Below are 22612 nucleotides of genomic sequence, written 5' to 3'. Positions count from 1 at the left end.
GATTGCCATTAAATATTAGAAACACGATAAATGATTTTTATTTTCCACAATTATTTTTTTTCGATGTGCCCAAACTTCATGATTTTTTTTTTCTTCTGTCTCTCGGATGGATCTAGTGGTTAGCGCATGAAGTATTACCATAATGAAGTCTGAGGTTCGAATATCGGTAAAGTCGAGATAAATACCTCTCTCATGTGCTAGTCACTATCCCAAACGCTAGTAGCCGTCCGTGATTTACCTCCTCGGTGTTGGCCTTGGGATGAATTGGCGGGACACTGGGGGCGAGTGTATTCGCCTTTTGCCATAATGATTTTTGTTTCTTCTAATTTACTTTACTCATCAAATAAATATAGAACACAACTTATATATACTAAAAGATTAATATTATTATCCCTAGGGGCTAGGACGTAGCATAGACTGTGCGCGCATGACATTTTTTACGTAATGGTCAAAGGTCGATTTTTAGAAACTGTTGAATGAAGATATTGACTATGCTATTGATATAATAGTCATTATTATGAGAGATTAGATATATTCATATTGACATAAATAATTTAATCTAAGTAAATATAAGATACTGATATCTCTAATTAATTTAAAATAATTATGTAAAGTGTAACGACTGTCTTAACATTAATCGTTCAATTTACTTGCTGTCGCATTAACTATTTTCTCTTAAATATGAATTGAATGTTGTTATTTTCTCTTGGAATCAACATGCCCAAACTTCTTACAATGATGACATTGAGGCTTTCCACGATACCAACAACTTGAAGTAGTATGTCCTTGCCTTTTGCAAATCTTACGAGAAGGTTTAGAATCATCATATGGGCACTAAAGGACCGTTATATTAATATAATGGATCTATATTTTTTTTTTTGCTCTCCTAGACTTCCCATCTATTAGACTCTTTATTATGGAATCTTCTTTAAAATTACTTTTCTGGAAGGAACTTTGATATTTGAAATTTAGCTCTGTCTTGAAACTCAGTCTCCAAAGGTTGCTCATTAGGCATCGTCCTTCTTTGCTTAAGAGACTCTAAACATCCCATCAAATTCTTTGATCGAAAGAGAGGTGAGATCTTTAAATTCTTCAATCGCAACAACAATATGTTCAATTTTTTCAAGCAAGCCAATAAGGATTATTTTGAATTACCTTCTAATCAACCATATCCTCTCCAAGAATTCTCATATTATTGACTATTTTAATCACTTTATAGGAATACTCTTTAATAGATTTATATTCCTTCATTTTTAGATTTTCATACTCTCTAGGAAGAGTTTGAAGTTTGATAACTTTAGGTTTGGTATCACCTTGAAATTCTCATTCTAGAATATTCCAAGCATTCTTTGATAAAGTAGCTCTCATAATCCTTGGAAAGATAGTTGTTGTGACTCCATTTTGAATTTTTGAAAGAGCCTTGACATCTACCATTTGATCTGCTTTAAGCTTCTCAATATTTGCCGCTGAAAGTTGTTTTTTTCTTCGGGTTCTACAAAACCATTAGGGACAATGCTCTATAAGCTTTTAGACAAAAGCAAAATCTTCATTTCACCTTCCAAATATCATAGTTTTCTCCTTTGAATATTGGAATGGTTGAGTATGGACTTGTAGGATTTTGCATTGAAGTGGGTGTCATCTCTTTGAACTTGCAGAAAGTGTTGATACAGTCGACCTCAGATCAAGGTTGACCAAGCTTGAGTTGAATTTGAATTTTGATGTTTGATCAATATATTTTATGATTGAGCAAAATGTCAAGTAAGTCAAGATCGGATACTTGACTCTGGAGAAGCCCAAGTGAGTCATAGTTGACTGAACACTTAACAGATGAAAATCCAATAGAGAGTTGGTAAGAGAGCAAACTCTAAGTGAGTCATAGTTGATTGAACACTTAACATATAGAAGTCCGATAGGGAGTTGAACTGTGAACTGTGAAATTGTTGTGTCAACAAGCACTAGTGTGTGCCAAGTTCTGGATGTAATTTTCGGATCATTGAAGCATTAAGGTGAAGCTCTCATTCACTCATGGTCAAGTGATATTCTCTCCTATACAAGTCCTTCATGATTCAAGAACTAAAATTTCTTTGAATCTGAATTTCTCAACCCAATTTTCTGATTTCTGAGAATCAGGATTTCTGAACAATTTCTGTAATCCTGCTAATGGCACTTAAGTTCCAAGTTCCATGATTGTAATAATGGGTTTTGGGATGCTGAAACCTGAACTTGCTATGAAAGCCCCTATCATTGTTTAGAACCATACCATATTGAGTTTGTTCCAACTTGAAACCCAGTTATGAAACTGCACACCTTCACTGCAGTGCAAGAAATCAGTAGAGTTGTTTTGAGTCATAATTCTGGACATTAAATTGTTGGAATTTGTTAGTTAATCAGACGGGCAAAGGAGCTATTAGTTCTATTTTGGACTGGATTCCTGAGTTTCTGACCTTGTGTTGTCAATTGGTGTCTCTCCTCTTCATAAGTCTTACTCTTCCATCACTGAAAGTGCTGAAAATTTCAGAATTCTGCATTGCACAGATTTGGAAAAAGTCATAATTCAGTTTCTGAAATTTTGGTGGTTGCTACTATCCAAGTTAAGTATTTGTTTTGCAATGTCATGTGATGTTCTTGTTCCATGAAGCCACCCCTTATTGACTCAAAAGCCTTGGAATGCTCAGAAGTTGAAATTCAGAAATTTGGAAATCTCTGAAACTGTAAAGGCATGTAACTTCAGTGAATTGATTTCTGAATGCATACAACTTAAATGCAGTACAGAGATTGAGAAGTTTAATAAATGTAGAACTAAAAAAAAATCTACTTTAGGCTACATAAAACTGGATGTGTTTCTTTACCAATGCAAAAGGAATGCAAACTTCAAGATGGCAGAGATAGAGGGAAAAAAAAACTTGATTTCTAAGAATCTGAATTCTGGAATCAGACTCTATGAGATGAATTCTGGAATTGGAGGAGCTGAAGCTGATCTGGTTGACATTATGGTGAATTCAAGTTCTAAACATTCTAATGCTAATTGTAATCCTTTCCTAAGTTTAGCTCTTCATGGTGTAAGAAGGGATTCTTTTTTATTCAAATTTCTGAAGCTAGTTTGCAGCAGGTGTGTAAATCAGAACTTCCTACAATTGCACAACAAGAACACAAGCTTCAAACTATTTTAAGAAGGAAGCTTCGATTCTTTGAGCTCTTGTTGAATTTGAAGTTTTGAAACTGAATTTCTGATCTACTGAATTCAGGAACAATCGTCCTAAGTCCAAGTGTTAAGTTCTTTGCAGCTTTCTGATTTGTGTGTGCCAGTTTTGTATCAAGCTCCACACCGTTGGTCCCTTTTGTTTTCAGGTCTGTTGCTATTACTTTACCTTTGACTTTTGCATTGCTTCCATGCTTATGTAGAGCTTGAGGTCATTCATAAGCAGGGAGGGCAATGACAACAGCCATAGACAGATCTGATTTCTGAAATTGTTGTTGCTGTGACGCCAAGTTCTGGGTATGCTTTCAACTATACAAAGATAAGTGTATCTTTCCAGCTAATCAAGGGAAAAGTTCTATCTAAAACACAGGTAATACAATTGAAGTGCTCAGAAATGTGGAATTCAGAGAGACTGAAATTCCTGAAACTGTAAAAGCTGAATTGAGTAGTCACTAACTTCCACTCCAATCCAGCAGTGAAACCAATTGAGTTACACATCAGAATCTGATTCTGAAATTATGGGTTCCTTGGAAGCTGCAAATCTTTGAGTTCATAACCTATACTGCAGAATTCCTATTTCTAATTTGCCGAAATGCAGGAATCCAGAAAACTTGAACTGGAATCTGGACTTTGGAGTTCTGAAACTTTTGATGATTCAATTCATTGAATTCATGCTGAATTTGGCTTTTGAATTGTGAAATGTGAAGAATGTTGCTTGGCAAGGACTGAATTAGATGGTTGTAACTTCATTGAAGTTAATTCTGCTCAATTTTCTCAAGCCCTTGCTAACATTGATTTCTTGAAAGCAAGACTCCTGATATTAGAAAGAAAACAAGAGAATGATCAAGTGCCAACTTGGAGGGCTGTTTGCAAACTATTGGAAAGCAAATATTCGTGAGTTGTTGAGCAAAGGAAGCCACCTGCAGAGAAATGTTTTCAGATCATAGAGTAAAATTTCCAGAATTGAGAGTTAGATACAAACCTTCAAAAACTCTGAAATCTGGTCAAGCTACTGGAGGTTTCTGGAATTTTCAGAAACTCAACCCATATCCAGAATTTATTTATTTTCTCAATTGATCAGCTGGCACAAGAGAAAGTTGGCTAGCATGAGATAATTTTCAGGAGAATCCATGCACTCGGACATTAAAGTGAACACACATTAGATGTTATTGAAGAACATCACTTCTCACTCAATAAGATTGTTTATATTGAATCTAATGTAAAGAATGTGCAATGTTGGAGCATCCAGTCATGGTAAAGTATGTGGAGACATTCGTCTTTACATTAATGGGTCAACTCATCAGGTTTACCATTCCAACTCTAACTCTCTCGTTAACTCTTTTTTTCTCATACTCATTTTGTTTGATTCACTCGATATGTTTTTATGGTGATGGAGAATTAGAAAACAAGCAAGCCTATAGTAGTGAAATGTTGTAAATGACATTGAGTGAACATCCACTTTCATATATGATTGAGAAAGTTAGAGTGAAATTTGTTTTTTAATTTTGTTTGCTTGCTCGAGACATACAAGAATAAGTGTGGGAGATTTAATAACCATCATTTTGTCATATTATTTAGAATCCTATACTCGTGTTTTTGAGTTGATTGTGTATTAAATTCGACGAGTATGGATTCATTTTGAGCTTTGATGTGATGCATCCTATATTTGTGGAATCATTGAAATATTTGAATGTGATATTCTTTGTAGGCAACCAAGCGAACATGGATTCAAGTCGGATCAAATTTGGAGTCAAATCTAGGGCTAAAGGAAGAGATCTAATCTGGGCAAATCTAGACCGTCCATTCAAGATATGAGTCATCTGTCAATATCTGGTCCATCCAAATCAAAGGAGAGTAGATCCTAGATTAAGATCTAAAGCCTTTGAACCAGATCTAAACTGATTCAACTGTTGATAAAGATATGAAAGAATCTCAATTGCCCACCCAAATAAAAAGGGTAGCTCTGTGCACAAAGCTCCACCCAGATAAAAAGAGCCGTTCGGTACACAAAGCTCCCGTTATGCGAGGTCCAGGGTAGGATCCTAGCCTTACCCTACTTTTTGCAAGAAGCTGTTTCCAAGATTCAAACCCGTGACCTTTTGATCACGAAGCAACAACTTTACCATTGCGGCGGGCTCCCTTTCAATGAAAATCTGAGATCATATTTAAATTCCACGAGGAGCGAAGCCTGCCTCAAATTGCTATAGTGTCAAAGCATGCGGGCAAGAGGAAGAACGCCGATTGCTGATCGCCTCCATCACCGGCCACCGAAGCTCCATCCACTGTCGGGGGTTAAAAGGTTTTCTTTCCCTATCCACTCTATCTAGCTCTGGTGATCCATCATCTTCACCGGGATCACGATTTTGGAACAGGGGATTAGCGTCCAAAACAGAGGAGGTCGGCGATCTTCTGCCACTTCATATCGCCGACTATCGAAGTTCCACATCCAACCACCATCAAAAAGATGCAAGGGATTTCCCTTCTCCATTTCCGATCCATCTCAACCGGGGTTTTGGGATTTTTCATCTCCGGCCACAGTTCATCTTCCTTCACCGATGACACTATCTTCTGCCACCTCCCACTCCAACTTGTCACTGCCATGATTTGATTCCTCTCCAGAAGATCCATCCCTTGCCACCATCGATCAGATCACTTCATCTTCATCTGATAGAGTTGATCTGATCTGATACAAGTTAGGTGAAACCCTAGCTTGGCTTATCTGCTCTTTCTTGATCTAGATTTTCTCTTATCATGATGTGTAGATCAATTTCTTGTAGTTGAGTTGTTGATAGAATGGTTGGTTTCATCCCTTATGCATTTGAATCTAAATTTAGTTGATTGTTAGATCTTGGTATTCTTAGCATTTGAATCTAAATTTGGTTGATTGTTAGATCTTGGTATTCTTATTAGTATCGTTCATGTTTAATTTCCATACTACAGTAGATTAGGTTGGTTACAATTCTTTGCCTTCAATTACATGAATCAAGTTGTCTTTGTAGTCTAGTTCCTTTATTTTCTATTGATGCATAGGTTAGATTAGATTAGGTTTCATTAGTTGCTTTAGTTTCATTAATTCCTTATGCATTGTCAATTCATTGTATTCGTAATTTAGGTTAGATAGGCTGTCTTTTGTTATTAGCTTTAGCATTTGAAAATCAAACCTCCATTTCCAATAAATCGATCTTAAGCTGTCATCATCGTTACATTCCTTGTGAGAGATGACCTAGGCCATTTCCTATGCTTCATTAGTGTAGAGAGGGGTTTCGATGATATTATTATTTGATATCATTTCACAACAAAATTAGATTTATTAGCAATCCAAAGCAACTATAAAGTAAGCAAAACATAGATACATTCTTGTAAAGTTATTTCATTTATATTGTATCTATTGGTTTTATTGTATCTTTGGATTCTTACTTGTTTTGTTTGTAAGAAGTTTCTTCGCCTTCAGAAGGTGTCCGATAAGAAGAAAGAATAGTTGCGCTACAACTAAGACTCTAGGTCGTAGAGTAGAAATTAGAGATTCCGAACCATGTAAATGGAGATATTCTTGTGCTTGTGTTTTGTTTTATATTATATTTATATTGCGTACTAATCTTTTGTAGACGATAATCTTTTGTAAACAAGCGCATGATCATCAAATTAGAAACGTGAATCACTATTCATCCTCCCTCTAGCAATGTCACCGGTCTTAAATTCGACTTTGGTTCGAATTATTTGGATCTTAGATTGCATCTACAATTCATGTTATCATGTTGTTGAAATCTACTGGGGCACTGGATGTTGCGGTAGATGTTAATGTAAGGGATGATAATTATCTTAGCTTGCACATAAGTGAATACACCTTAGAGGATGTTGGAGTTGTTTCCGGCAAGACTCCTCCGACATTTAAGTCACTAGAGTGCAGTGGATGCAAAAACCAAGAATAAAAAGTAATAGAAAGTATCTCATAGAATGAGAGAGATATCTTGTCACATATCTAGGTATTTATAGAGGATAAAAGACTAAACCTTAAATTCTAAAGTTTCCTTATTCTTCATCATCTTCCTAGCTCTTGAATTGTGGATTGTGAAGTTGAGGATTATGGAAGGGCAGCATATAGGGACCAATCCAAAAATTAGGAGTGCAAACCAACCAAGTATATTTGTGAGTTTCCTTGCTGGTTCGAAAAATATTTAATTTATATTCAAAATTATCAAATTTGAGTTGAACTAAAACATATTCTATAATGTTTTTCTAGCCGAATTCAAACTCATAATATTTCATTCCATTATTCATGAGTTGTTTGCAAGATGAACTCGAATCAAATTCTAGTTATTTTTATATAATTTTAATTTAAATATGCTCAAGATCTGAATAATTCAAATTGAACTCGAATTTAAGTCATTCCAAAGTACAGTTTAATTTTTCTTGAAGCAATGTTCGAACAATTCAAACCGAACTCTAGTTCGAATTTCATTTCGAACTGAGTTCGAGCTAAAATTATTTATATTTTTTAGCTTCAAATCAATTTATATATCAAATATATTTTTGTTTGAATTTAAATATCAATATTTTCATATTATTCAGCTCGATTTGATTCATTTACATCTTAACTTGGACTTAATATAATAAATTATATATTATTATAAAAATATAATAAATTATATATATAATAAAACAAATTGTCATGTTCAATAAAGTTGTGCCTTTTGAGATTTTAAAACGTAAAATTTATTTAAAATAGAATCTAAATCTATATTCTTACCTAAACCTTGTTCAATATAGATCTTTAAGAATGTCTTTGATCCTGCCTGAAAACTTAGTAGATGGACTATCGGTGAGCTGACACTGGTGTTGACCGAAAGAAGACTTCGAGCTAGAAACCAGGAGACGGAGGGCGGTGGGGTGTGCTATCCCCGCCACTAGAAGAGTCTGCGAAGAGTAGAAGAGCGAAGGAGGGGTTAGAACAGAGACCAGGCTACCTCGACTTTTCACTCTGATGCTCAAGTCAATTTCCAATGATGTCAAGAAATGAAGAAGATGAATGGTGTCAGAAAATAATGAAGAATAAGTATATGTAGTAAGGAGTCTCTCCCCTCCCTCTTGGCCTGCAGGGTAGGACATTTTATAGGAGGGTCATGTACTGACAAAAGATGTCAAAGGGTCATATTACCCATGTCTAGGTATCAAAGAGTCATTCCAGATAAAGATGTTAGAGAGTTATGTTACCCATGTCCAGGTGTTAGTAGATGAAACAAAAGGTTGATAGGCCCAGCAATCTAAGGGGCCTTTAATGGGTCAATTCGGTTATGTTCTACCAGGCAGGCTGGTTGGCTCAGCTCTACTATGTCAGGCAGATTGCTCGACTCAGCTCAGCTCTGCTAAGTATACTGGTTGGGTGGCAAGTCGACTCAGCGAATCAGCCATGGAAGAGTGGTTGGGTGGCCGGTCGGCTAGGCGGATCGGCCTTGGAAGAGTGGCCGAGTGGCTGGTCGGCTCAGCAGATCGGCCTTGGAAGAGTGGTCAGGTGGCCGGTCGACTAGGCGGATCAACCTTGGAAGAGTGGCCGGGTGGCCAGTTGGTTAGGCAGATCGACCTTAGAAGAGTGTGTTGAAACTAATAGATGAAGAAAAGAAATAGAATAGAGAATAATTCTTTGATTGATATTTGCTAAATCCAATAGGTTTATTTATACAAGTTGTTTAAACAATAATGGAAAAATTAAATATGACATACAATTTATAAGCATATCAATAAATATAATAGATTTGGAAGTATTATTTTTGCTATTTGATTCATGCCAATCTTAATTGTGATGTCAATCTTGATTGTGATGTCAAATATAATAAATCTCGAATGATTGAAATCAATTCGAGATTATTTTCTATTATCATCATTACCCTCTCCCCCCAAGGACAAACTCAACGAGAATGCCGTTGACTTGGTGAAACGTTGTCTGAATAATGACTTGGTAAATATATCAACAATTTGATCTTCAGTAGAGATGTAAAAAATTGAAAGTTGTCGAGTCACCACACACTTACGAACAAAATAAAAATCAATCTTTACATGCTTTGAACGAGCATAAAAAACAAGATTTGCCGCAAGATAATTAAGTTGCTCAATATTATCACACTAAATTTTAGGCATAGTAAAAGTGTAATTCAAAAAGAAGAGATTTGAGCCAAATAATTTCTAACGTTGCGTTAGCTATAGTTTTATATTCAACTTCAGTACTTGAGCAAGAGACAGTAGGTTGCTTCTTTGAAAACCAGGAAATAAGATTTCTTCTAAGAAATATGACATATCAACTAGTAGAACATCTATCTTTGGGAGATCCAGCCTAATCTGCATCACTGTAGGCAGATTAAAAGAAGATATAAAAGAAGACCATATAGAATAGTGTCTTTGAGATATCGAAGAATTCTCTTAACACCTTCTCAATGGTGTCCAGTAGGAGCATGCATAAATTGATAGGCACGATTCATAGCGAAAGTAATATCAGGTCATGCAATGGTGACATCTTGTAGGGTACTAACAATGATCTGAGGGTCAGACATTGAAGAGGAGGATGAAGGTGTAGTAAAACCACCTTCAATGATTGGTGTGGAGATAAGACGTGCACCATCCATTTTAGCTCGTTGTAAAAGTCTAGTAATATATTTGCTTTGAGAGAGAATACAACCTTCAGGATGTGAGAGAAACCCTATATCAAGAAAAAAATGAGCATTGCCAAGATCCCGAATAGGAAACTCTTGACGAAGAAGATGGAGTAAAGTAGTAATACCGTTTTGATCACTAATAGTTATTAATATATTATCCACATAAATTAGAACAAATATTGAAAATTTCTCATTACATTTGTAGAATAGGGAAGAATCAGTTTTTGAACCAGAAAATCCCTGAGTATGAAGCTAGGTAGATAGACGATGAAACCATGCACGAGATGTTTGCCGAAGACCATAATAGATTTCTGAAGTTGACACACATGTGTTGGAAGTTGCGGGTGGATGAGTCCAGGTGGTTGCTCCATATAAACAATTTCTTCAAGGTATCCATCAAGGAAAGCATTGGAAATATCTAATTATCGTATCGACCAATTAGAGCTAACAGCTATAGATAGTAGCAATATGATGGTTGTAATTTTGATGATTAAACTAAAAGTATCATTGAAGTCAATATCTGGTTGTTGATTAAAGCTTTTAGCAACAAGGCGAGCTTTGTAATGTTCAATAGATTCATCTACATGATACTTAATTCGGTAAACTCATTTAAAGCTCACAATATTCATAGATGGAGTATGAGGAACTACGCTCAAGGTTGCATTGTAAAGAAGAGCATCAAATTCTGCAATCATCGCAGCACACTAATTTAGATCTTTGACTGTCTGTTTAAAGTTAGAAGATTCAACAAAATTTGAAGAAGCAATAAGAGCACGTGGAAGAGGATAACGAGTGGAAACTGGTTGACATCGTGCATAAATATCACTTAGAGGAATGAGAAGTATCTCATCAGAGTTACTTAAAGATGAGTGGTCAGACGGATGAGAATTAAAACTAGAGAGTGGATCACCACTAACCGCTGAGTCTACAGGAATATATGGAGATAGAGCAGGCCCAAGATGTCATCCCCCTTGTACTTTCAATATATCCTGATGAATCCATATGTGGAGATTCTAGTATATTACTTAGTGATATTAGATAGGTACTTTGATTATCTGAAGGAGGATCCGATGTAGCAACTGCAAATGGAAAAAGAGATTAATCAAAAGTAACATGTCGAGAAATATATATCCGTCTGATCGAAATATGGAGGCAGCGGTACCCATGATGCAAATTACTATAACCAAGGAAAACACATTGTAGAGAGTGAGGGTTTAACGTGTGCTTAAAATAAGGTCGTAGTCAAGGATAACATGTGCAACCAAAAATATGAAAGAAAGAGTAATCTGGAAGACGATTATAAAGTCTTTCCAATGGACACTTATTTTGAAGTAATGAAGTGGGTAAACGATTGATAAGGTGGATCGACCTTGGAAGAGTGGCTGGGTGGCCAGTTGGCTCAGCGGATCGGCCTTAGAAGAGTGGCCGGTTAGCTCAGCGGATCGACTTTGGAAGAGTGGCTAATCGGCTCGGTAGATCGGACAAGGAAGAGTGGTCAGGTGGTTGGTTGGCTTAGTCAGGAAGAGATGGTCATTAACCTTTTTTGACTTTAACTCAGTATGTCGTTTTGACCCCCTTTACACTCATGGTACCTGTATCAGTCATCTTCCATTTTATGCAAATTGCCATTTAGAAGTAATAGTTAATCAATTTGACTCAACTACACGAATGAAAAGAAGAGAGAACAAAAGTCTTACTCTCTTTTTCGACGGTCTCGACTAGCTCTGATGACAAGAAAAGGCAAACAAGGCCGCTATTATTCATGAGGAAGAAAGACTTAGATTGTTGTTGGTCGGCTGAAAAAAAATAAAGGGAAGAAAAGTAGAAGAGTTCCTACTTTTGCGAAGAGGAAGAAGAAAAGAGAAATATTATTCGAGGAGAAGAGAAAAACAACTAAATTATGGTTAAGAAAAAAGTAGAAGAAGAAAAAGAAGTGGACATGTGGAGGCTTACTCTTTGAGGCAGTGTAAGAGAATGAAATGAAAAGACAGACGATAATATTTTTTTTAAAAAAAAAGTCAATTCATTTTAAATCGATTGAATGAATTTAATCCAATTAAACTTAATTCAATCATAACATAATTAAATCAAGCTCAAATCAATTCCGATTAAAAAAAAACATACTTCTTATCTGTGTACATATCCGATGGATTTTATTCAATCCTAATTGAACTTTAATTCAACATTTTCACTTTACATCTGATTTGTTTATTTGTTAATTTTATTGAAAAATTCATTACTTAATGGATAATTAAAAAAGGGTTGCGCTACTGGAGTATAACCCTTGAATACATCCCTCTCTGCAGGCGACATAGGAATTGTGGGTCATGTTAGTTATAACTTATAATCGTAGCAGTCACTATAGCTGGGTCGCAACCGGATCGACATAGAAAGCTTAGGGAACTCAGTGCTATGAGGGGAGAGCTCGGAGAGCTCAGAGTAGAGAGTTAAAAAAATTTGGAGTGGAGAACTCTAAGTACTAGGAGTGTAGAGCTCGAGGAGCTATAAATGCTCGGAGAGGAGAGCTAGGTGAGCTCTGAGGCGAGAGCTTGTGGAGCTCGACAGACCAGAAAATCCCCATATTATGAGATATGGGCCGCTAACTTAATTAGTAGGATCACTATTATAAGGTATTATTATATGCGTATATACTAAATAATATAAAATAAGTTCTATTAATAATTTTAAATAATTTTATCTGTCATCTAAAATTATAAATTTTTGTATGTCATCTCTTTGTATAATCAAGTCTATTTTTAAATTTTCTTTATTAATTATATTTTATGAATCAATCGTATATATGCTATGGTGTTGTATCTAACATTCTCATGCATGTACCACATAAGACTTTGAACATTAGATTATATTGGTAGGTTGCCTATTCACACTACCGTTCGTCTTTGACTCCACAAATACATTGTCGGCTACTCCACTTGCCTCAGCCACTCACACTTGCATTTCGTCCACTTGTGGAGCATGGAAATTAACTAATGAACAGGACAGAATTGACCATTTGATCTTGTGAACATTGAGTCCATTACATAACTAGATGTCATAATAAATGGATGGATAAATTTCCTAAGTAACGGGAGTTTAATGTCCACACAACATAAAATAAATATTGATATGGTGCATAAAGAGGGCTTAATATGATCAGACAGTCAGAAATCAAGGGAACGTGACAGTTAAAAGTTACGGAAATGTGGCAATCAGAAGTCAATAGGACGTGACAGTCAGAAATCAAGAGGACGTGGCAGACAAAGACAATCAGAAGTTAGAGGGAGGTGGTAGTTAGCAGATAGGAGAGGAAAGAAAGTTAGGCCGCATGGCGTCATCAACGCATAATGCCCGATCGGGTACTGACAAATCATGGTCCCAGATCTAAAGCACAATGTCAATATGTAGCTTGGAGTAATGCCTAACATGTCCCGATTGATCGGGTTTCCTCAGCCCTGACCATATAACCCGGCCTGGTACCTTCAGCGAGACAACTCCTGGTCAGCCTTTCAGTGATCCAAGCATGAGAGGTGGGACTCTTGCCACAGCTCGTCTCCCTTATCAAGACTTGAGCCAGGTGCCATCCGAATGGTCATCCCTAGTTATTGTCTGTAGATAAACACGAGCGACACAAAAAGTACTAGGTGACAACAATGTCAGGGAATCGTAATATTCTGTCAAGGAATAACTGACATACGTCAAAGAATATTCTAATGGTCTGCTATCATCTACGAATGAAACCTTCTTTTAACCAATAAAAGAGCACTACATATCCTCTATCACCCGACAGGTCTAGGTCCTTATGATTTTACTCTTGAATTTTACCAAAAAGATCTCATGCTAATAGAGATATCATATAATCTTTTAAATTCATGATCTTTTTCAATTTTTTTTAATATAAGATTTTAATTGAATCTTAACCATCTTCTCCTCAAACGAAAGATCATTATTATTCTTATGGTTTGGATTTCTCTGTGAATATCTAGTCATTCTTGACCGGTTTCAAATGACGGGATATAATAATCTTTTATAATACAGTATAAAATAGTAAATAATAGATGATATTTGGTAAGAATTTTACTAACTATTCTTGCTTAGCTGAAGACCATGATGTATAGCTGCTTAGCATGTTTCTGCAATTTGATTGGAGAACACAAATTACATTGTTTTCTAATCTTTTTCTCATACTGCTCTTCTTATTAGATATGTACGTCTAATGTACGTCTAAGTCAAACTAACAATAAAAATAACAATTCTTCCATGAGAGAAGCCAAAACAGTATTCCCGAGCAGGAAGACTTGCCTTCGAAGTCGTCTCCAATAAAAATAAGAGCAAATGGCCGGTTCCACGCTGGCGGAACCCTTTTCAATTCTTGCAACTTGAGAACGTGTTTTTTTTTTTTCTGAGCCTAACTCACAGTTGACTTTTGTTAAGATTGATTGGATTTGACTTTTTCAAAGCGCGTTGTTTAATGAATTAACAAGTTATGAACTTATAAGATTTTTTTTTTTAAAATGGGACGCACAATTTAGAGGATGTTAAAATTTTTGAGCATCTATTACGAGTATTTTTTTATTTATTCTGATGATCAATAGAAAAATTTTATAGGATCAAACTAGTTTCTTCAGGATTAATAATGAAACTAAGTGTATTTATTTAAAAAAGTTACAATACCTCTTCATCATATCTTCTTTCATGTCTTGGTCACCTGTACTAATAGTTGATAATCACTCTGCGTCATATTTAGGGATGTAAATGAACTGAACTGCGCCGAATAATATTCGGGGTCGAACTCGAATCGAACTTTTATTACAAGACTCGAGCTCGATTCGTTTTGGAATTATCAAGCTCGCGAATAGTTCAAGCTCGGCTCGTTATTAGATCGATTATCATAGTTATCGCGCCGAATTCGTTAAGCGAGCTCGGACTCGTTTTCGGGCTCATTTTAGAGCTCGTTTTTTTTTGACTCGTTTTAAAACTTATTTTAAGGTTCGTTTTAGAACTCATTTTTTGGCTCGTTTTAGAACTTATTTTTTGGCTCAATTTAAGGCTCGTTTTTTTGGCTCGTGAGCCTACAAACGAACATGTTCGCGAGCTCACGAACCGAATATCCTTAAGCTCAAGCTCGGTTCGATAAAATTATCGAACTCGAAATCGAGCTCGAGCTCGACTTGATAAGATAAACGAACGAATTCGAATAAACTTCTTATCAAATTGAGTTCTAAATAATTCACGAACTGTTTAGTTCATTTACCTCCCTAATCTTTTGCCGTACACTTACAGTGCCTCTTGATAAATACAGAGAGTCTGAAGTATGTGAGGCATTGTGCCAATTACTTCAATGGCGCCCAAGGGGAAACCGAGCTCCGGCGATGAATCATCAGGTAATGGCCGTCGCAATCCACCGGCCACGTACCGAGCCGAGGAGGATGACGGAGGGTACCCGGAGACAGTAATGTTTCCCCCCGCGCGTGGCGGAAGCGGTGGGCAAGAGGAGGAGTATCCGACAACCATGGCGTTTCCTCCTCCCATGGCCGAGCCGGCGGACGACGGCGGGTATCCTGAGACGGTGATGTTTCCTCCTCAGAAACCGAAAGCAGGTCGGCCTCCGGTAGACGACGACGGTGGCTATCCTGAGACGGTGATGTTCCCTCCGCAGAAACCGAAAGCAGGTCGGCCTCCGGTAGACGACGACGGCGGGTACCCTGAGACTGTCATGTTTCCTCCTCGGCAACTCGGCGGCCAGGTGGACGACGGGTATCAAGAGACGGTGCAATATCCTCCTCAACGACCCGACCGACAGTGGAACGAGCCACGGAAATCTCGACCGCCGCCGCCACCTCCTCAGCCATTTCAACCTGAAACAGTGGAATTTCCTCCTCGAGGCTCCGTTCGACAGGGGAACGATAGACGCCAACCAGCACCGCCGCCACGTGCCGGACAAGTCCCAAGTTTTCAACCAGAAGCAGTCCCTTGGCCTCCACAGCCACCACCCCCGCCTCGTCCGACGACGCCGGCGCTCGCTCCGGGGAATCCATGGAATTCGCAACTGTTTGACTGCGGCCAAGATTCCAACAACGGTAACACTACTCTGCTCTTAATTTCAACGCCGATCGCCGCCGGCGACATTTACCACGAACTATTCCTTAATTTCAGCGGTGATCACGGCCTTCTGCCCCTGCGTCACCTTCGGCCAGATCGCTGAGATCGTAGATCAGGGCCAAACATGTAAGCAAACATAATACAATAACACATATAAAATCCCCTTAACTTCTTTTCTTCTCCAAATGTGATTGCTCGTCCACTGCAGCTTGTGTTCTTGGAGGTTTCATGTACGGCCTGCTCATGTCCATTTTATCGTGTTCTGTGTTGGGCGCCACGTACCGATCGAGGCTGAGGCAGATGTATAACCTGAACGAAGCTCCCGGAGAGGAGTGGATCCTGCACATCTTTTGTCCATTTTGTGCTCTCTGCCAGGAGTACAGAGAGCTCTACAGCAGAGGATTAGACCCTTCTATAGGTGATTGTTATTACAAATATCATTTTCTATAGATATATATATGGTCGATAGAACAATTATATTGATTTGTATTTTGGGGGTTTTGTTGGTCAGGTTGGGCAGGGCTTGCTGCTGGACAGGGACGGCAGATGAACCCGCAGATGACTCCCCCGAAGATGCCGCCGGCGATGCACAGATGAAATGACTCACTGTGTGACCATGAGGATGGACGTGGTGTATGTTTTTGTTGATTAGTTCTTGTTCTACTTTGGATTGAAGAGCTTATTACTCATAAATTGCAGTGGATTTGTCAGTTAAGGTTTGCATGGATTCTTTTACAAAGTTTTTATTGTTCCACATATGTATGATTTACTGATTCAAAGAGAGAGATTGAGACTAGCTAATGTTGGATATTGGGGTCTTAAATGGACCAAAACGATTTTGAGGAAGGAAGCCATCAATTGTTGAAAATCGTAATTGACTTCAAAATTGAAATCTACGATTCGCGTAGATAGATTTAGACTATTAATTTGCTCAAAACCGATTAAGGGTGAATGAGAAATTAATATTTAAAATCGGTCCAAAATAACATTTATTATTCATTAATAAAGTGCATGGGAGAATAGTCCCACATTGGAAATTCTCGATGTGTGTTCTCTACTTATTAATGAAGATGTGTTAATGGAGTTAACACAAAAATAAAAGGACAGATGCTCCCTTAGCCCAGGGCGAGCAGGTGCTCGCACCTGTGAGCCCGCCACCCGCCACGTGCGCAATGAGCGCTTTGTAGGCGCACTTTGCACTTGCGGCATCCTCGTGGGCAAAGGGAGATGACTGGACAGTTGACTTAGGGAATGGATGGCTACCGTTGATCAACGTTGATCAAATAGGTATGATGGATCGCTTGTGATGCGATCTAGAGCGTTGGATCGCAAAGAGTAACGATCTGACGGCTTGGGATGAGACTTGATCTGAAGCATCGAATCAATGGATCCAGATCCGATGGCCGATGACAATAGGCAGGATCTGAGGGTCACAACTCCTCAGATCTGATGGATGAGATTGAATGGATCCAGATCCGATGGCCGATGACAATAGGCGGGATCTGAGGGTCACAACTCCTCAGATCTGATGGATGAGATTGAAGTGGGCTTGGTGCCCTTCAGAATGGATGATCTAGATCGATCCAGCCCAAGGAACACATCCACTCACCCAAAGGACACTCAACCTCTTCTTTCAGTATAAATAGAACCCTCCAGATGATGGAATATTCACTCAATCCTCTCTTCTCTTCCTCAAGCATTCATCTCATCTTGTGCATTCAAGAGTCCAAGAAATCTACTAGAAGGTTCGCTGGTCTCGGAAGTCGGAGTGCTACAATTCTGAGACGTTCGTCGTCGTTGTATCTTGGGAACGAATTGCAACAATCCGTTTCGTACCGTAGCGGAGCAATATCGTTTACCTAGATAGTGTCGAACACTAGCCTCGACAATCAATTTGCATACTCCAGAAGCTACCCGGGATTAACAGCTAATGGATTTACTTGTTAACATCACAACACATGATATTGTCATTAAGGATTAAATTTAATAAAGTGATTAATTGGTATGTGTATAGAAATTCATTAATCTGTTTTATGTTATTATCGACTGAGTCATCAACTTCAACCTTGAATCACCTGTTTCTTGGTTGAATCTTTACCTAAGTAAGAAATCTACCAATACCAAAAATAAAGGTTGCTCATAGTCTCTCACAAACTCACATGTCAAGAGATTTTACCTATTGGGCTTCTTCAGTGTAGGTATTTGATTGATCTTGACCTTTAAAGACTTCTTGTTTGCCAAGAGACTTTGCCTTTTGGACTTTCTGTTTTGCTAACACTTATTGGACTTTCTTATTTGCCAGCATTTGCTAGACTTCTTCTCTATTATATGTTAGTGTAGGAAACACGATATAATAACCTGAGTTTTGATGTCGGTAAAAGTTTAAAGTGTTGGAAAATTAATTTAGTGATCATTAGGGATAAGACGGCTATTTTGTTAGTAAACTGTCGTAAACCAATTTCTCGAGTGAATGAGAAATTAATATTTAATGAAGAGTTGCTCCGGTATGATCGGACGGAAATTTGATTCGCATACGAGTTGGATTCATGGATGAACGTTAACTCAAGTATGTGGAACTATTGAGGGGTATGAAATTATAATTAATTTTATTGATTAATTTATTGATTGATTAAATTAATTATTATGATATTAATTAATTGATTAATTAATATTTACAATAGATTAAGTAAATAGTTAATCATATTAATCAATTAAATTAATTATAATGAAAAGGTTTAATGAAAAGGTTTAAGGGAAAAGACACATCCCATATCCTTTCATCTCTTGGAAGAAACTTTTCATCAATTGAGAGTAACCTTTCATCCCTATAAAATAAACTTCATTCATTCCACTCAAATTACTCAATTCTAACTCAATTATCAAATTATGAATTCTCCTCTTGAGTTCTATTCTCTCTCTCCTCTATTAAGAGTTTCAAGGCTTCGAAAGTTCGACAGAGCTCGAAATTTAGAGTGCTCCTATTTCGAGACGCAAGTCGTTGTATCTTAGAAGACGATTGTCAATAAACCATAAGCACTTGGACGGGGCAATAAATGGGACAAGGTTCACATCGCCATACCGAGCTCCACCAGTTAGAGTCATTGACTCATCATCGAGATGACTAATCAGACCCAATTGTTGGATCTCAACACTGAAGATCCATATACCCATATTTTTCCTTAGAGGAAAAACATATCCAACATAAAGTTAAACTATCTTGTGGCTTGATAAGTTGTGTTAAACATGCAGGACTTAATAGGAAAACCCTAGTAGATTGGGTGGATCAAATATTAGGTAACTAAGACTTGACTGTTAGTTAGAGCCCTAGAGTCAATTATTTGATGATTGTATGGACTCATTGTATCATATTCTTGTATATTACTAAAGGCATTTGATTTTGGTTATTATACTTACTTGTATTAGTGCCAAATAAACTAAGTATAATAACATCCCTGAGTAGAGCGTTCTTACCTATATCGATCGATTGGTTGAATCGATAGTGAGATGATATAGGAAACACTACTCTAAATCATTCCTAGTCGAGTATTAACATTCAGGGACAATGTTAATACAATAAGACTAGCATGTAGGTCAGCTCGATGACTTGATCTCACAAGTCATGGATATAGAGATATCAAGCTGACACATGAGTATATATTGGAGAATGTATACTGAATGACCCGCCATGAGAAAGTATCATGGATCGTTATATGAGTGTCATATACTTTCTCATGTGGCTATTAGTATGACTATTAGTCCTTAGACCTGAAGTCACCATGGATCCCTACATAAGGAGTTATGTATTTTGGTTTCGTCAAACGTCACCTGTAACTGGGTGGACTATAAAGGCGATTACTGGATATATAACGAATTATGCAAAGGGATGTGAGTGATGTAGATGGGATCTATCCCTCCCATATGACGAGAGCGACATCGGTATTCTTGATAGAGTGAGACAACTAAGTGCATGGCCATACCCAAATGAGTCAACATTAGATGTTGAGCTCATTTGATCGAGTGAGTCTACTTGGAGTTCAAGATTTAGATTGATTAGAGGATGACACGGTCTATGTCTCATATTGATCAATCTAGATGTCTAGGATAGAAGGACAATGTCACATATTGTGAGGAGTCACAATTAGTAGTCACAAGGTGATGTTGGATCTCAACATTCTTGTAACTTGGGTAGTAATGATGTGTTGCTAGATACTGCTCATTACTTATGCTCCTAAATGAGTTTAGGGGCATTGCCAACGTTACAAGAACCTATAGGGTCACACACTTAGGACATTTAGATGGAGATTTGGTTCATATGATGAACCAAGAGGATTAGATTCATTTGATGAATCAAATTGGATTAAGAGTAATCCAAATTGGGCTAATTGAGTTAGACTCAAGTTGATTCATGTATTTAATGAGTCTAATTTAGATTATGACTCATTAGATCAATTTAATTTAATGAATTAGATTCATTATATTAAGTTGGCTTGAATCAAATGGTTAAATTAGATCAACCATGAGAGAGATTGAGTCAAGTTTGACTTGACTAGAGAGGAAGAGGTAGAATCAAGTTTGACTTGACTCTTTGCCACATCATGAGTGAGGTGGCGAGATGTGGACCAATGGTGTTGCTCCACATCATCATGGTTTGCCACCTCATGGAGGTTACAAGCCTCCATTGCATTTAATGTGGCCGGCCACATTAAATGAGTGTAGGTTACTCATTTGCCACATCATTAGTGAGGTGACAAGAGGTGGACCAATGGTAATGGTCCACATCTTCATGGTGTGCCACCTCATGGGAGTTACAAGACACCTCTTAATGGCCTCCACTTAATTGTAATTAAGTGGAAATGGGGGTTACACAACCAAATGTGGCCGGCCACTTTAGTGAGGGGAAGGAAATGAATTTTTGATTCAACTCCTCATTCACTCCTTTCTTCTTCCTCAAGCTCTCCCTCTCCCTCTCCTCTTTGTTTGGCCGAATCTCACCAAGGTGCTAGCACACCTTTTGTGTGAGGTTTCTCCACCTACATGTCCGTGTGGATACTTCTAGAGGACCGACGCTTGACGGTCTTGAGATCCGGCAACTCCTTGGACGAGCGGGAATGCGAAAGGGCACGCAACAAGGGTAAAGCTCTCAACACATAGATCTAGGAGTAGATCTAAAGTTTTTGAAACTCGTACTCGTAATTTTCGTCCGGTTTTCCTTGCACGGATCTACGGCTTTGGGTGATTCGGGGTTTCTGCGACGCGAAAAGCGGTTTTCGCGGCCCGAAGAACCCAACAGTGGTATCAGAGCCACGTGCAAGGCTTGTACGAGTTTATTTTTTGGTTTTATGAAAACTAAAGTTTCTGTAATTTTCTGTAAAATTATGATTTTTGGGTTTTTATGAGTATTTTTCTCGAGTAATCGAAACACAAGTGTTTAGACGCTTGTAGGCTTCGGCTGCCGGAAAGATTTTTCCAAAACGGCTTCGTTTCGCCCCAAAATTTTTTTAGACAGCGGGATTGGGTGCCATTAGATCGCTTAGGAGCAACTCGCGATGGTTAGATCGCGGGTAGGGGTACTGCCCCTAACCCCGCAAGGGGATTTGCTCCGCGATTGCACCCGAAATCGCTAAAAACGAACCTGCTGGGAAGATTTTTCCGAAACGGCAATGTCTCGGCCCAAATCGTTTTGGGACAGCGGGTTTAGGCGCTGTTGGATAGCAAAGGAACCCTCGCGATGGTTAGATCGTGGGTAGGGGTGCTGCCCCTGGCCCCACAAGGGGATCCGTTCCGCGATTGCGCCCGAAACCGCTAAACGGGTCCGCCGGGAAATTTTACTCATAAAAATTGTAAAAATTAATTTTTAAAATTACAGAAAATTATGAAAATATATAATTTTGAATTATATATTAATTTTGTGATAGTCATGACCCAAAAACCCAATGTGATTGGATTGTGTTGTAATTCATAATACGGCCAGCGTGCCGTTATGTGTTTGCGAGTGTTGTATTATATTCGCGACCTGCACGTCGTGCCTTCTCTTATATTCTTATTGTAAATTAGTTAGACTCGAATGTAACTCGAGTTTCAAATTGTAATGTACAAATTGGAGCGGTGGAGGGTCCACACGAGACGGAGTTCCGAGGCGGGCACGAGCAACACAAGGTGGTCAAAGGGAGGAGCTTGGAGAAGCTGTTGACCCTAGGTTGACCATTCGATCTTCTCATTGGCTTGAGAAGATCGTAGTAGGGCCATGACTAAATCACAAATAGATTAATTAGTTAATTGCTTATGTATATGATGCATGTTTAATAAGTAATTAATTAATTAGTGCCTTACGATTAGATTAGATCTAAGTCGTGCACATGATGCACCCTTGCGATTAGATTAGATCTAAGTCGTGCACAAGATGCATCCTTTTCGGTTAGATTAGATCTCGATCGAACCAACTCTAAATGCTTAACCGTGCCGTGATACCTATCACTACATCGATCACATGTATTGTTGAATCTGCCAAAGCAGAGCAATACATATTATCTTGGTAGGGTACGGAGGGACAATCTTGGTCCCGCCTATCAACGCATGGGTGAATACAAACTCAATTAGATTGAGTATTCCTAGTTACTCGGTTGGATCGAGTCAACTTTAGGCATTATTCCAACGGTTGGAAAAGATAGGT

The 22612-nt window shown here is 38.0% G+C and overlaps 1 protein-coding gene across 1 annotated transcript; it reads left to right on the top strand.

Moving 5' to 3' along the window:
* Positions 1 to 15155: 15155 nt before the first annotated feature.
* LOC122020356 (protein PLANT CADMIUM RESISTANCE 6-like) lies at positions 15156 to 16738 on the top strand. The gene is made up of 4 exons (XM_042578255.1): positions 15156 to 15920; positions 15997 to 16068; positions 16151 to 16360; positions 16454 to 16738. Exons 1-4 carry the CDS (start codon positions 15182 to 15184, stop codon positions 16537 to 16539), a joined length of 1107 nt encoding a protein of 368 aa, XP_042434189.1. The 5' UTR covers positions 15156 to 15181; the 3' UTR covers positions 16540 to 16738.
* Positions 16739 to 22612: the final 5874 nt, after the last annotated feature.

This window comes from Zingiber officinale, chromosome 9A (genome assembly GCF_018446385.1).
Source record: "Zingiber officinale cultivar Zhangliang chromosome 9A, Zo_v1.1, whole genome shotgun sequence".
Lineage (NCBI taxonomy): Eukaryota > Viridiplantae > Streptophyta > Magnoliopsida > Zingiberales > Zingiberaceae > Zingiber > Zingiber officinale.
The sequence above is the reverse complement of the archived record's forward strand: the minus strand, read 5'-3'. Positions and strand labels throughout refer to the sequence as shown.

What these genes read in the sequence shown, in the direction of transcription:
- LOC122020356 (XM_042578255.1), top strand. Translation starts at nt 15,182, where the DNA reads ATGGCGCCCAAGGGGAAACCGAGCTCCGGCGATGAATCATCAGGTAAT. An exon ending in CGGCCAAGATTCCAACAACG is followed by an intron (nt 15,921 to 15,996) that starts GTAACACTACTC and finishes CCTTAATTTCAG; the next exon opens with CGGTGATCACGGCCTTCTGC. An exon ending in CGTAGATCAGGGCCAAACAT is followed by an intron (nt 16,069 to 16,150) that starts GTAAGCAAACAT and finishes CGTCCACTGCAG; the next exon opens with CTTGTGTTCTTGGAGGTTTC.